The 14,668-nt window shown below is 44.8% G+C and overlaps 1 protein-coding gene across 18 annotated transcripts in view; it reads left to right on the forward strand.

Annotated features, from left to right (window-relative positions):
• The window catches only part of ABLIM1 (actin binding LIM protein 1), a 324,221-nt gene that overhangs the window by 208,889 nt on the left and 100,664 nt on the right, over positions 1-14,668 (forward strand). For all 18 annotated transcript variants that reach the window (XM_059730123.1, XM_059730116.1, XM_059730108.1 and 15 more), the window contains 2 exons: positions 1,203-1,329; positions 2,637-2,730. In XM_059730123.1, coding sequence (XP_059586106.1) covers positions 1,203-1,329; positions 2,637-2,730 — 221 coding nt within the window. The remainder of the gene's footprint in view (positions 1-1,202; positions 1,330-2,636; positions 2,731-14,668) is intronic.

Consider the following 14,668-nt stretch of genomic DNA (forward strand, 5'->3'; position numbering starts at 1 on the left):
CTGATTAGCACAGCTGGGAAGATGTAATGCAACCCCTACAAGCTATATGGCTCAGCTCCAGCAGAGACGACTATGCCCCAGGATAAATTGGGCAATTTTCTCACATTTTCAAGAGCTCGCCTCTCTCTGCAGAGCCTGCTTGTTCATGTGCAGCTGCCACAGTGTGGTTTTTGTCGGGTTTCTGCCTCAAGCCTGCGGGTCCATGGCTTTAGCTGTGAGAGCAGTCTCTCCCCCCTAGCTCTGTGCTGCCTACCACCTGTGTCATTATTTAGAGCATTGCTGCCATCTAGAGGGGAGAAGGAGAACCGTGAGGGAGTGTTTAATTAAGCCAGGCTGTGTCTAATTATGTAACTTCTTTTGAATCCATAAGATTTTGCTAGTAGCAAACTTAGATCAGCACTGATTCCTTCTGAAGATACCCTTGTGAGCAAGGGGCACTAAAGTTATTTCCTGCCAGAATTCAAAGTGTTTGCTGCACCTCCTGGGCTATCTCTGAATCATGGTTGGTTTCCAAAGGAGAAAAGGGTCTTCGCTGTTCTTCTTAGATGCACTCGTGGTGATGGAAAATGGATTTGTGGTCCTTTGTTTCCTGACCAGGGACTGGGAGCTATGTGGGCTGCGTGACTCTATAGGTGCGTCTACATGAGACATTTACTGCACAGTTGACTAATTAGCTTCACAGTAAACATCTCCGTATCTACACATGCACCCCTATTAGGCTGGACTAAACTAATTTACTCTGCAGCAGGATAGTGCACTTAAATACAAGTACTGTCCTGCTGTGGAGTAAAAAATGTCCACAGCAGCGCATGTGTAGATGTTTCCTGGCTGGTTGGGGCATGGGGGTGCTTCAGTGCAAGGGTTGCATGCTGGTTAGCCCTGGACTGAAGCTCCCTCGTGCCCTAGGCAGCCCCTCCACAGCACATTGAGCTGGGGGAGTAGTCGGCTTCACATGCTGCACATGAATAAACTGCAGAGCTTGTTGCTCCCGAATTAGTTGCTCCTGGGTGCACGTTCAAATGGCGTGCCTGGAAGCAATTAACTCCGGAGCAATAAGCTCCACCATTTATCCAGGCATTGTAATTGCGTGTGTAGATGCACTCTGTGAGTGGCATATTTTAATTGAGGAGGGGGGAGTTGCAAGGTTAGGAATGATTAATAAAGCTAAGTAACTGATACTGAATGTCTTTATTTCTTTACAGACTGTGCTGGCTGTGGAAGAGATATAAAAAACGGACAAGCACTACTAGCACTGGATAAGCAGTGGCACCTGGGATGCTTTAAGTGCAAGGCCTGTGGGAAGGTTCTGACTGGGGAATACATCAGCAAGTAAGCAACTTCTTTCATCTTTTCTGCTGCATTAGCACCAAGCCCATAGTTCTGTGAGCTCTCATTGCAAAGCGAAGAGCTTCCAAAGATACCGCATGGTAAAATTTGCCTTTGCTCATCACCTTGTCAAATCCTGGTTCTGTGGTCCTCTGCTGATCTCCCTTCACCATGAATACCGAGATTCATGCCCTGAGTGGGAGCAGAATATCTGAGCTGAGAGGTGTAAGGGAACTGTTTCCCTCTGAACTGACAAAAGCAAGTGGGATGCAATGGTTAACAGTAGCTGGCAAATATAATGTGGAGGGGTGCATTTGTTTTCTCCTTCAAGAGAAGGGTTGGTTGAGCTTCTCCTGAATCTCTGTTGTGTTTGCTAGAGATAGGTTTTGGACTTTTTCATCTAAACAGAATTTTGCATATCAAATTGGGAACTTGAAGAGAGCAAACCCCGTCTCTCTTCCCATTGCTAGAACAGAGAACAAACACTGTGATGGATTTGACCTGACTTGCATTTGGATTAGAAACTAATGAAGAAAAGAGTTATCAGCATACCCAGGTGTGGGGATAAGATCAGACAAAGTGCTATAGCTCCAAGATACAGAGAGCTGAGCCAGACTAATTTTGAAGCATCTAATGAGGGAGAAAACCTCAGGACACATCAGAATGTGTCGCAGAGAAAAATCTTTCATTACGCATTGTAGGGGGTACAGGTATAGATTGTGGACTCTTTGAATAATAAACCTACTGAAGCAGTCCCAATACTGCATGAATTCCTGAAGCTGACTAAGATATTTCCAATTATACCATGTAAAAAGCAACTCCACTTACCCTCTGATGTGATTGTGGTGTCTGCTTAGACTTGGGTGTACATTGCCATGGTGGACATTACCAAGGGTGTATTTACTGGAAAGAATACAAGTGAAGCAGGGTCACATCTGCAAAGGATAAAATGTGTGTATTGCTAAAGGGCCAGATCCCCTGCCTATGTCCGTGGGTCCAGTTCCACTGTTTTCTGTTCAGTTCCATCATCTTACACAAGCACAGAATCCAGCACAGTGTTTGCACATTTATGCTTGAATGTGTCCACTCCAAACACTCAATTCTTAGTGGTATTGATTATACTAGAATTTCTTTACATCTGTAAACTAGCTACCTTGATTTTTTTTTCATTTCCCCTTTTATTTATTTATTTATTTATTTATTTATTTTTGCAGAGTGAGTTTTACATTAAAGATAAGTGCCGGTTGCAAGCCCTGTTAACATTTGTTCATTAAAAAGTGCTTTGTGTCTTCAATTTTTTCCCCCCACAGGGATGGTGTCCCTTATTGTGAAAAGGATTATCAGGTTCTCTTTGGAGTCAAATGTGAAGCGTGTCACCAGTTCATCACAGGGAAAGTCCTGGAGGTAAGCATCATACAATCTGTAGCCTACTAGTTAGATGTTACTTGGCCAGGCTTTGAACAAGCTCCCACCAGACTACAGAGAGCACAAAGAATTTGTCCCAGGAGAGATTTTTGGGAACAAAGAAAGTCCTGTGTGGTTTGAAAAATCCCAGCCATCAAGAAAAAAATACATGGTAGAGATCTGACCACCCTGATTTCTGTGGACATGTTAGTAAGCTGATTTTTCTTTTATTTTCTTTCTCTTTTTTTTGAGAGCTGCAAAAACTTCTAGCAAGTCTGTGGTTGAGGAGTTAGTAATTTAGGTAAGGATTAGAAAATAAGTACTGAAGGAGTCAATCCACATCCCCAGGATTATAGCTGTGGAATAGCATTAATAATACTCAGCTTTTGTTCTTTGGGAGGGAGGAGATTGAGACAAGGTGGTACAAGTGATATTGAGAAGGTAGTATAGGCTGAAGAGGACAGTGATTTTAGGTAGAAATGAGAATGTACAAGCAGCTGTGAAGTTTTTTCAGCCAGACTATGCTTCATCCCAAGTCATTGACTGTAGGATGGGGATCAAATCCTCTGGTCTGACGAAGCTCTTTAGAGATAGGTTCTGCTCTAAATGTGAGTCTGGACTGCATGGCTTGGGTGCACCTCTGGCTTCAGTGTTGCTTAATATTTAACTTGAAGATGTATTACATTTTACTAAGCAATGTTATTGGTAAAAGGGGGAGCAGAAGGAACTCCATTGAACCTCTGCTATATTTTTCGAAGCAGCATGTAAGGAGCTGAACATACAGTACCCACAGTGAACAAAATGTGCATCCTATAGTGAGGCAGAGATGAAAGCAGTTGCAACCCACTGGGGAATGTGTGTTATAGGTCCTCTCCTCTGGGCCCCATCTGCAGAGCATGCAAGTCTGTGACAGCCCTAGCTTAGAGGACCTTGGTGTAGAAACTCCAGCTGTAGCAGCCGCTCAGTATTTTTGCTCTTGAGGTGCTTCCTCCAGTCCCCACCCTGTAAGTCAAGATGGCACGGATCACAAAGGATCTGCAAGCCACTGCTCTTGTCATTGTTTCTTTTAAAATGCAGTATCCTTTTTTTTAATTAGGTGTGCTTTTTGCCCTTTCCCCCTTTCAGTGTGAGCCTAATCCTTTTGGAGATCCACATGGCTAATTAGTGGGAACAGGATCTGTTCTCTCTTGTGCATGAAGAAAGTGTACCGCTCACAGCTACTGCTGGTTTGCTTTCTGGTTTGAAAATATATACTGGTGAAGACACTGTTGGGCTGAGAAATATGAAAAGGGAGAACTAATATCATTTGTGGGTTTAGAAATTTTTTTAAAAATAGGCTCAGGTGATTTCCGTGCTGTGACTGTGGAAGGGAAGCACATGAAAGAAGTATAGACCCTACACAGTAGCTGAACCTAAGGCCAAAATGATGGGAGGGGAGACTGTTGGAACAGAGCTTGTAAGACATGTTCCCTTTGCCCTGTAGTGGTCTAGACACTAGATAGGATGCTTGTGTTACAATGGCTGCAAGTAGAAAAAGTTTGGGCTCAGGTAGTCTTGGCTTGAAAATGCATCATCTTTCACCTTTGTACAAGGACCTCAGGGCACACCTCAGTTATTAAAACCTCTTTGTGCAAGTTAAGAGTCTTGGGATTTGTCCCACCTAGAAGGAAAAAGCTAAGGCACAATTCCTTTAATTCATGAGGTTGGTTTCTTAAGCTTTTAATGTCTCTTTGTTTGAGCGTTTATCATGATAAAAAACCTTCCACTGAACCACAAGAGTTAGAAGGGGTTAAAAAGGTGCCAGAGAACAGCATGCCCATTTGTCCAGGGGCAAAATCTAATATGCTACTGTTGATGGCTTTGGGTTTTTTTCCATGCAGTCTAACCCTTATGAAACCATGATGCCTTGATAAACCATAAAGAGAACATTTTAATGGCCTTCTGAATAAGTAAACATTAAGCATAAAATGGTCTTGGGATGCTTTTGGCTGCCTTTTGCTGGATTTTCTTTTTTTTTCTCATCTTCCCTGCCATGTCCTGTAAATGTAGTTTTGCTTTAATGTGATCAACAGAATTTGGCTGTAGCAATACAGCAGGGGGCAGCAGCAGCCCCTGGCATGCAACTCTTTAGGTAGCCTGTCAAAGTTGAATTACTAGGTACGATGTTCCTTCCTCCTAATCTGTTTAAGTGAGGTTTAAAGTCGGGCTGCTGTCAGGAAGGTCTAGACGGAGAGGCTAAGAGGAGACCTTCGTGGAATAAGTAGAGCTGTCTTGCCAAACGAGAGCCATACAGTGTCTGTCAAGAAGAGATTAGTAGAACGTACTCTAATGCTTTTAAACCTGCCTGGATAATCCACTAATAAAATTCCTCTGATCTCATCTCTGAAACTACAAGAGGCATGTACATCGTTATAGACAGGACTTTATAATAGAGTGATTTGATCAGGGGACATACAGTAATTAGTAACACGCAGCACAACCTCTGCGCTCGATTCTTGGACCCCGTGAAGGTCCACTTTACTCTGCCGTAAGAGCACAGTTCTGTAGGGATGAGGCCATTAAATGAGTCCTGGACAAGAAACATATTTTTCTAGACTATCAATTTAATACCTTTGAAAATCGACCAAAAAATGCAGGTGAGAAAGAAGTCCTGTGTTGGTGTCAATCCTGAGAGGTTTTGCACATCCCTGCTTGTGATGGAGCGCCAGTAGCTGGTCATGCACACAAGTGCATTAAATGTGATGAATAGCCAGTTAAAAACAAATCTGATGCCAGTACAGGAAGTCATACAGTCCCTTGTATGTCACCGATACGTGGAACTGTTGTCAAGGCAACATAGTATGTTCTTACACTGTTTTACTACCAGAAAGGAACCATTATGAGGAAAAAACCTTTGTTTCCTGTTGGCTCCAGTGAAAAACTTCCCTTATTCAGAAGGGATGGCATGAAAAGAATTTGGATTGGTGTCTAAAAGAAGATGCATAGATTTTTCCACTGTATTGAGGTTGACCTAATTTTGGTGTTTTTAAAACCTGGCCAGCGAAAGAGAACAATTGGTGATTGATCCTGCAAACTCCTGAGAGAGAGAGACCCATCATCCTGGTGGGACTGGACAGGAAACTGAGCCACAGCTCGATGATGCCACCTGCCTAACGTTACATAGAAGGATTGGGAATAGGACACAGTCCTAGTCCAGGGCCATGTTGTCACTGCTGATATAAGCAGGATTTGAACCAGTGCTGTAGAGATCAGAAGCTCTGTATCTGCTAACAAATCCCTGAACCATCTGGTTTCCCTACTTTACCCATTTATATAATAGCGTCTGCTTAATATTCACCCTCCCATGAAAAACAGCCCTATGATCTATCCTAGCTGCACACCACGCTAGTTCTACTTAGATAAGCAACTGTTTCAAGTTGGTCAGTGTTTGGCAGTGGGAGTATCATATCATATGTTCCTCTGGCTATTCTTTTGCTAACCCTGTATATACTAGTTTTTTTATGTGGCACTGAAACTGGCACACCGCTTTGCAAGTGATGGCACAGTGCCAGTTGAACAGATGGACCTGCAGAGAGAAAGATGCCAGGGAATTGGTAGGTTCATCTGACTTCAGCTTGAAAGGCCAAGTTCCCATCAACTATTGTTGAAATGGCAATTTATGCTGCACTTGCCCTGATTTTGTAAAGGAGCACAGAAAACTGCTCCTATTTTAATGAATGAAGGGGTCTTTCATCTGTGTTACACCAAAGACATACTGACTTTGAGCTAAACTTATTGTGGAAATAGCTGCTGTGGTTGCATAAGAACTTTTTATCGTCCTTGCTGATGAGGAGAACATTATGATACAAGGAACAGCTCTTCAAAAGTCAGGGGTGGCCATAATCATCCTCCAAAAATTGTCTTTTTTTTTTTTAAATCACTGGGTATAAAAGGATTCAATTAATTGTCTTAATTTTGCTTATGTAACTCAGTCTTTGATTCTATAAGCTGCTTGAGCTATAATCATCTAGTCCATTAATTTGATGTGGAGGCTTTTATCTGAATTTCAGCTGGGATCCTCCAAATAGCATTGTTTGATTCAATTTACAAAGAAATAATTTAAATAAAATTCTTGGTTCTTATTTACAATGTAATTCATGTAGCAACGAAGACATATTTAGCAATACTGTGTAAGGCCGTAATTCTACCAACGCAAAAGTATGAAGAAAACTTCACTCACATAAGCAGTCCCATTGCCTTCAGTGGCTTTCTCTTGTGAATACATTTATCCACATGCTTGGCTGCATTGACTTTGAGATTTACAAGCTTGAGGGTCCAAGTCTGTTTTTCAAAAGTTAAATTTGACTCTTAGGTGACTTAGATGCTTTTGTATCTTTGACCCTAATTATCTCGGAACTTGATGAGGTGTTCTCATACCTTTTGTGAGCTTTGACCCCACTTCCAGCCATGAGACCCAACTTCTGGTTGACTTACCTTGCCTCCAGTCTGAGCCAGTTGTCGTAACTGAATTTCTGCAAGACCTGCAACCCCATTTGAGGTCAGAGTCCTTAAATCCACAAACATATTAAGGCATCTGAGTCTAACTGGAATTGATTTGGGTGCTTTATATATCTGGCCACAAGCAGTTTTGCCACTTGGCTCATAGAACAGGCTGTTTTAGAGTGCATGGCATGGGTGAGAAGCATGTCCTCTGAAAACAGGTGGAGATTTCTGTTCAGAAACATTAAATAGCACACTGATGCACAGTTTCTTTCTTCCATGGCATGCTTAGGAGAGCTGATCTCAGAGTAGTCATCCAGGTGATATCTTTTGATTTAATTGTATTAATGAGACAGGTGGAAGCTTCCTGCCTTCAAACTGAATAAAGCAATTTTCGTAAGCAGCATTTTATTGATGCAAATGAAAGACTCAAGCTGTTGAAAGTGGTAGCTGCAGTGGGTTTTTGAAGTTATTGTAGGTTTAAAAAAAAATACATAAAACTTCAGAGAGAATATATTAGTGTTTTTCTTCCATTGCCACCAGAAATCTGCAGACTATTTTTCAGGCATGGGAAAAAATACAGTTTCTGATGCGAATCACTTCTAGCCAGGGGCAAATCCAGGATTTCTTAAAGGGGGGGTGTGGCACACTGCCTCGCAGGCCGTGGGCGGATGGGGGTGCGGTGTAGCTGGCTCCCCAGTGTCTGCCAGCCCGGGGCTCCAGGCAAGGAGAAGGTGCTGGAAGGAGGAACTCGCCCCTGATGCTGTCCCCAGGCTGCCAGGCACAGAGGAGCCCCAAAGCCACTCCTGTCCTGCTCCAGCTGGGGCCTGCAGGGAGCTGCAGCATGGGATGTCGGACTCAGCTCGAAACAATGGTGGCGGTGGGTAGGTTTCTTCCTTCCAGTGCCTGCGCTCTGCCCAACCTCCCTTGCCCCCCCTTCCCATGTCCCTGGGTGGCTGGGAGCAGGCGCTGGAAGGGGGAACCTGCATGCCGCCATTGCCATCCCCACCTGAACCCAGTGCTCCACACAGCTGCTCCCTGCACAGCCCAGCTCTGTGACCTCCCCCTGCCCCCAAAGTCAGCTAAGGACAGTGGCAGTGTGTGGGAGGCACACAGGCAGGTTCCTCCTTCTAGCAGCTGCTTCTGGCCAGTGGGGGGATATCGGGAGGCACGGGGTTGGCAGGGAAGAGGTGCAGAAAGAGGCAGCCCCCTTGCTGCTGCTGTCCCCTGCTGAGCGTGGCACCCTGCACACCTGCAGTCCATGGCTAGAGTGAGGCAGGCGTGGCTCTAGGGTTTCCAGTGTGCATGGGTCAGCCAGAGACCGCAACGGCAGCACGAGGGGATGCAGCACTGTACCACTGCACCCCCCCTGGGTCCACCTCTGCCTGCAGCCTGAATAGGCAACAAAAAAACACACGGCAAAGGGGTAACAAAGAGCAGTGCAGCCCTGACATATCTTGTTAATTCTGTGCTTTGCTTTGTTTGCATTTAGTTTATCGCTGTTCTGGTAAGTTGGGGGGGGGGGGGGGCAGGGGTTGTGAACACACAGCATAAACCATCCTGGCAAATGCTGGAAGACCTACAGAAGCACACAGCAATCACTGCTTGCTCTAATGCTACCATCTTTATTATGGAGATGAGTAAAATGGACTAGAAATGATCTGATTATGGTTCACACATGTCTATGGGCACCGGGGCCCTGCATAAACTGCATAATCATCCTGGATCAGCGTTTCGCAACCTGTGGGTCACAGCCCAAAACTGGGTCACAAGGATATGTGGAAGGGTTGCGAACAGACTTTAAAAATGGATGAACAAACTTTAAAAATGGATTCTCCTTTAAAGATAAAAACATGGGAAATCGTGGCTTTTCCTTTGCAGGCTGGCAGAGTTCCAGTTTGCAAGGGGATGCTTGCCCCCCTCCACCCCCCAGACTGGGAGTGAGGGGCGCTGGGTCGGGCCTGGCCCTCGATGTTTACAAATGGGACCTGGTACAAAAAAGGTTGAGAACCGCTGTGCTAGATGATTCAAGGGACATGACTTCAAGCAGAACATACAAGTGTCAAGATGCACGTGCCCATTTGAGAGGTGTCTTCTTTGCTTTTTCTCTGTTAACCCAAATGTGCCTGCAGGCACATTTCAGTGTACAGTAATAGACCCTTTGCAGCCCAGAGTCAAGTAGCCCACAGGAGTGACACCTAAAGTGCTCAAAAGCCCCGGCAGAAATAGTTAGTCCCCTTCACAGACACAATACACCGATCCCAGGCTGAACCAACACCTCTCCCCGAGGCGGAAGTGCTCTGAGTGGCTCTTTCATCAAATGATTGCACTTGAATGCTAAAAAATGGTACTGTCCCCACCTGGGTCGTAATCCTCCCCCCTCCCCTTTTCCCTTTTTCAGAATGGGCTGGCCCGGCGACTGCTAGAACGAGTTTCCTGCACAGGCAGAAAAGCCTGGTGACTCTCTTTTTGGGTGGATACACTGAACAGCGAGTGGAGGTTGGGGGTGGGGGCTGTGTTTTGGTCAGAAACAAGCTTATATAATAGGAAGCTGCGAGGGCTGGCTCAGTGCAAATAGGAGCTGGGGACTTGAGGGTGTCTGCAGGTCATTTTTCAGACTGCTCCGAAATTGCACAAGTGGAGCGTTCGCCAGGCTGAGGAGGACTGGAAATTAGCCTGAAGAAGCCTTTACAGAAGGTAAAACCCTCTCCTTGCAAAAAAATTCCTGCGAGATATAATGGGGAAATTGTCTTGTGGGGGAGACTCTGCAGCTTTGTAATGTGGCTGAATGTTTTATCCCCCCGCAAAGGCCAGTGATGACAGAGTCAGATATTAGGACGTTTATTCCTGCCATTGTGTGCAGCGGAGAGATTTGTTTCGAGGCACTGGGTCATTCTGTTCATTGGAAGAAGGGAAAGTAATTAATGCAGTTTTATGTCTACATATTTTATGGAGATTGTCAGAAACCAGCATGGGTCAGATGGAGTTTGTGTGGTTTCTGGTTGCTACTTTGTGCTTGAAATCTTGACACACTATTTATCTTATCTAATTCTTAAAATAATGTGTCACTCTGTGATTTACTTCTGCAGATTTGCCCTACTAGGCAGCCTAGGTATCCTTTGGAAAGTTTCATCGTCTCTAGCTGAAGAGCTAGTCTTAGCAGCTAACTTTAAAAACACTCAATTTGTTTAACAAGTGATCAACATTTGCATGAAAATGAGGAAATGAAAAAATTAATAATAACACATGGACATGGTTGAATGCCTCTGTCAGGTTAGTGAGATAGCATATGGGGGTGGCAGAAAGTGGCTTGGATTTGAACTGTTTGTTCTGAAAAAAGTTTGTTCTGATCGCGTGCACGACTACACACACGGACTACAGCAGTGTCTGGGATCGATACTGTGGTCTACTCTAGTATTTTTCTAATCAGGGCTCCAGCATCCTGGAGTGATAAGTAAAGCTTCTCGATGTGGAAAAACTTTCCTACCCAAACAGCTAGTCTTGCATAAAAGTTAAAGAGATCCTTTTTTTTTTAAGCAAAAGCAGGGGTTAGACAAAAGCGATGTCTAACCCCTGCAAAAGTCAGATTTACGATTATGGAAAAAGACAGTACGTAAAGTTGGCAGTGCCCCAGCAAAAGTGTGGTTGCCATGGCAGCTTCAACAAGAGGGTGTAACTCTCAGCAAAGATTTACGGACCAACCTGCAGCCTGCTTTCATTCCCGCGCTGCAGGGAAGAATGCTAAGAGGATGTAGGGGATGCTGAGTAAGAAAAACAGGTTGTGACAAGTCGATGTAAAATAACCCATTCAAACATTATTATTGCCACACAAAGGCTTGTGGGATCTTGCAGGCACCGACTAATACACCACTTACCTACATGAATGACCTTCTCAGGACCCTGCTGCCAGCCAGAAGCACTTCCCAAGCTGTCTGGGGCAGCGCTTTTTGGTTTTAAGTGTCATTTTTAGTCATGTGTTCCCTTGGGATTTTTTTTTAAAGTTTCTAATGTGTTCAAAAAATTCCTGGGCATAGTTTGAGAGTCAGAACATACCCAACATGCCCAAAGCGTAACAGAGGGGTACTGCAGAAAGTGCTTTTACACTGGGCCCAGTAAACTGATTCTTGCCCTGGTGAGATGCACAGCAGCCATCATTGCAGCATAACTTCTGTTAATATGCCAGGAACATGTATAGAAAAAATACGACTGCTAATCATTTACACCCTGAAGGTGCACAGGATAAGTGCACCACCTTATCAGTGGAACAATTACTGCAATGTCCAAGGGTTGCTTTAATTGTTTTCTTCTTGACCTCAGAAGTTAGCCTGTTGGTTCACTCTTGCAGTTCAGTTTGATTTGGTTTCCCTTTGGCATGGTCCAAGTTCAGGGAAGCACAGCATTGCACCTCTATTTGAAGTTCAGTTCCACAGCCCTGTTCCTTCAGCTTTTGAGTGCCATTATCATTATTTATTTAACCTATGTTTTATGGTAGTACTAACAGTCATGGCCAAGTCAGTGTAAAGATAAACAGCAATCCGTGCCCCACAGCTCTGACAATGAAAATGAGCTTTGTCTCATTTGTCTCAGAGGCAGATTTTCATGGTGTGATTGTGATCCAACAGAGTTAAGTCACAGAAGCCACTTATATACCACTCCCTTGCACAGCAAGAGGCCAAGCCCAGCAATTCATATATTCATAAATGTTAGGGTCGGTAGATCATCAAATCTGACCCCCTGCCCTGGGTCAGGAAAGAGCACTGGGGTTATCTGACCCCAGCCAGGTGCTTGTCCATTCGGTAAATTCAGTAAAGAGGGTGTCTATGAAGGCTTAGAGAGGTCCTAAATGAATTCCCTAGCACTGCATTTAAACTATCCTAACCATGGATGTGTGCACAGGATCCTTCTATACTGTGTGCACTGACTAATTGCTGGGCTTGGGTGCATACAAGCGGGTGGGGTTTGATTCTCAGTAGCAGAGCAGATCTTTCTCGGCAACTTGGTGAGCATAGGTGACAGGTCTCAGGGAAAATTAATTTTGTAGTAACACGTTTACATATAAATGACAGGTCCAGACCTTTCATTTACAGAGCCTGCTGCTGGGTCACTGGGAGTTTGCTGTTGACTTCAAGAGGAGCAGGGATGAACCCAATAAATGGTGCTGGTGAAAAAGTGCGTGCCAGGCAGGATGCATCAACCCTTTCAGCATTTGAGATGTGACCACAGACTTGAGAAAGGGAGCACAGCCCATAGGTGCACGTCTCTAATTGTCGCATGCACACCCTAATGAGTTCCAAGCCTTGACGTGCTGCTTAATGAACAGGACATGAACAGGGCTCAGTTTGCTGATTGCCGTCTGGGCTGTCAGCATGATTTCCTGGCAAACAGACAAATTTGGAGTCTCTGGAGAGGACTTGAAGCCCACAGGGTTAACACCTGGTATGACTTTCTGCACAGGATCTTCACAAATGAAGAAATCTGACACACGTTTGTATTTTATGGCCAATTAAGTATGTGAAATGGCCACCTGGAGAAGACAGGGCAAGATTTAAATTACATGCTCATGACACCTTAGAAGGCCATTAGAAGATCTCAGCATGTTGTGGACACACTGGGGGGACAGGACATTTATTATAAGGCTTTTCCCTTGTAGGAAGACAATAATACATTCACCTGTTCACCGAAAGAGGCACACAGCTATGCTTACATCCATCCAAGTTCTCTCTCAGCCTAGATCTGGATGTTTACAGAGGTCTCTGAACTGAGCATCATAAATCATTTGTGAATGACCTACACTCTGAGAAATTTGACTTTCACATGTATGTGTGAGGGAGAGTGGGAGAAGTTGAATGTGCATGCAGACAGATGTGTGGCCTCTTAGATTAACAGCATCTGGACTGAGCAATTCTGTCTTCTGACCTTGATTAAAACAGTGAAACCTTGTGTTGTTTCAATGGTATCCTTAATCTGCTTCATATATAAAAAAGAAGCAGTAACTTTGTAGGCTATGTACTTTCTGTGCAGGTTGAGAGTTAGAAAATAGTAGTGCCAGATATCCCCTTGCTACTTCCTGCCCATCTTACCTATCCCACTCATCCCTGGAGAATTGGATGCCCTAGTCTGATAATCTTATCGTTGTTCCATGATTAAAGAGAACCACTGATTTCATATGAAGCTGAAGGAGACAAGGTAGGGAATAACATTTCTGTGCATCTTGGAGGTATTCTCAGATGATGTTCCTGCAGCGCAGGATTCAGGGGTCTGTTTGCATTGTACTGTCTCCTTAATTGGATGCTTTGCATATCAGAGGTGAGGAAGCTGACAAGAGGTAGGGGGGAAACTGCGCTTTTCTCCAAATACGAGTCTGGCAGAAACGTTCCATTAGACAATCCTAAATTATTCCGTTTGAAAAGAATTAGCTGCTTCTCTGCGGTCCCTCTTCTCTAGGTTAAATGATGTTTGTTCTGCACTGTCTGATATTTGCATTTCGAACCGAGTAGAACGTGAGCAGTCCAACTGGCATTACAAATACAGGACTCCTGAGAAAGTGTCCTGGATATTGTCACGCCCAATATCATAATTACTTATCTGTAGCACTGGGGTTGAGAAAATTGTATGGAGAAAAACAAAACAAAAAAAAAGGATGAAAAGAATATTTGGGTTGCGTGGTTTCTAGAATATTAACTGTTCTATCTTGTTACCAGGATGTTGGGAATTCCCAAAGTTCATAGTTTCATAGCTGGTAGGGTCAGAAGGGACCTGAGCAGATCATCAAGCCCGACCCCCTGCCATGGCAGGAAAAAGTACTGGGGTCAAATGACCCCAGCAAGGTGTTCGTCTAACCTCCTCTTAAAGACCCCCAGGGTAGGAGCCAGCACTACTTCGCTTGGAAGTTGGTTCCAGATCCTAGCCGCCCTGACTGTGAAGTATCGCCACCTGATGTCTAGCCTGAATCTACCCTCTGCCAGCTTGTGACCATTATTTCTAGTCACTCCTGGTAGCGCTCAGGGGAACAGGGACTCCCCCAATGCCTGCTGGTCCCCCCGACTAGTTTGTAACAGGCCACTAGGTCCCCCCTCAGCCTTCTGTTGTGGAGGCTGAACAGGTTCAGGTCCCTTAGCCTCTCCTTGTAGGGCCTGCCCTGCTGCCCCCAATCATGCAAGTGGCCCTCCTCTGAAACCTCTCCATGCTGTCCACATCCCTCCTGAAGTGCGGCACCCAGAACTGGACGCAGTACTCCAACTGCGGCCTGACCAGTGTCATATAGAGGGGGAGGATCACCTCCTTGGACCTGCTTGAGATGCATCTGTGGATGCATGGCAAGGTGAGGTTGGCCTTCCTGACCGCATCCCCACACTGTCGGCCCATGTTCATTTTGGCATCAATAATGACACCAAGATCCTTTTCTGCCTCTGCACTGACAAGAAGAGAGTTCCCCAGCCTGTAGGTGTGCTGCTGGTTC

Source organism: Alligator mississippiensis, chromosome 6 (genome assembly GCF_030867095.1).
Source record: "Alligator mississippiensis isolate rAllMis1 chromosome 6, rAllMis1, whole genome shotgun sequence".
Classification (NCBI taxonomy): Eukaryota; Metazoa; Chordata; order Crocodylia; family Alligatoridae; genus Alligator; species Alligator mississippiensis.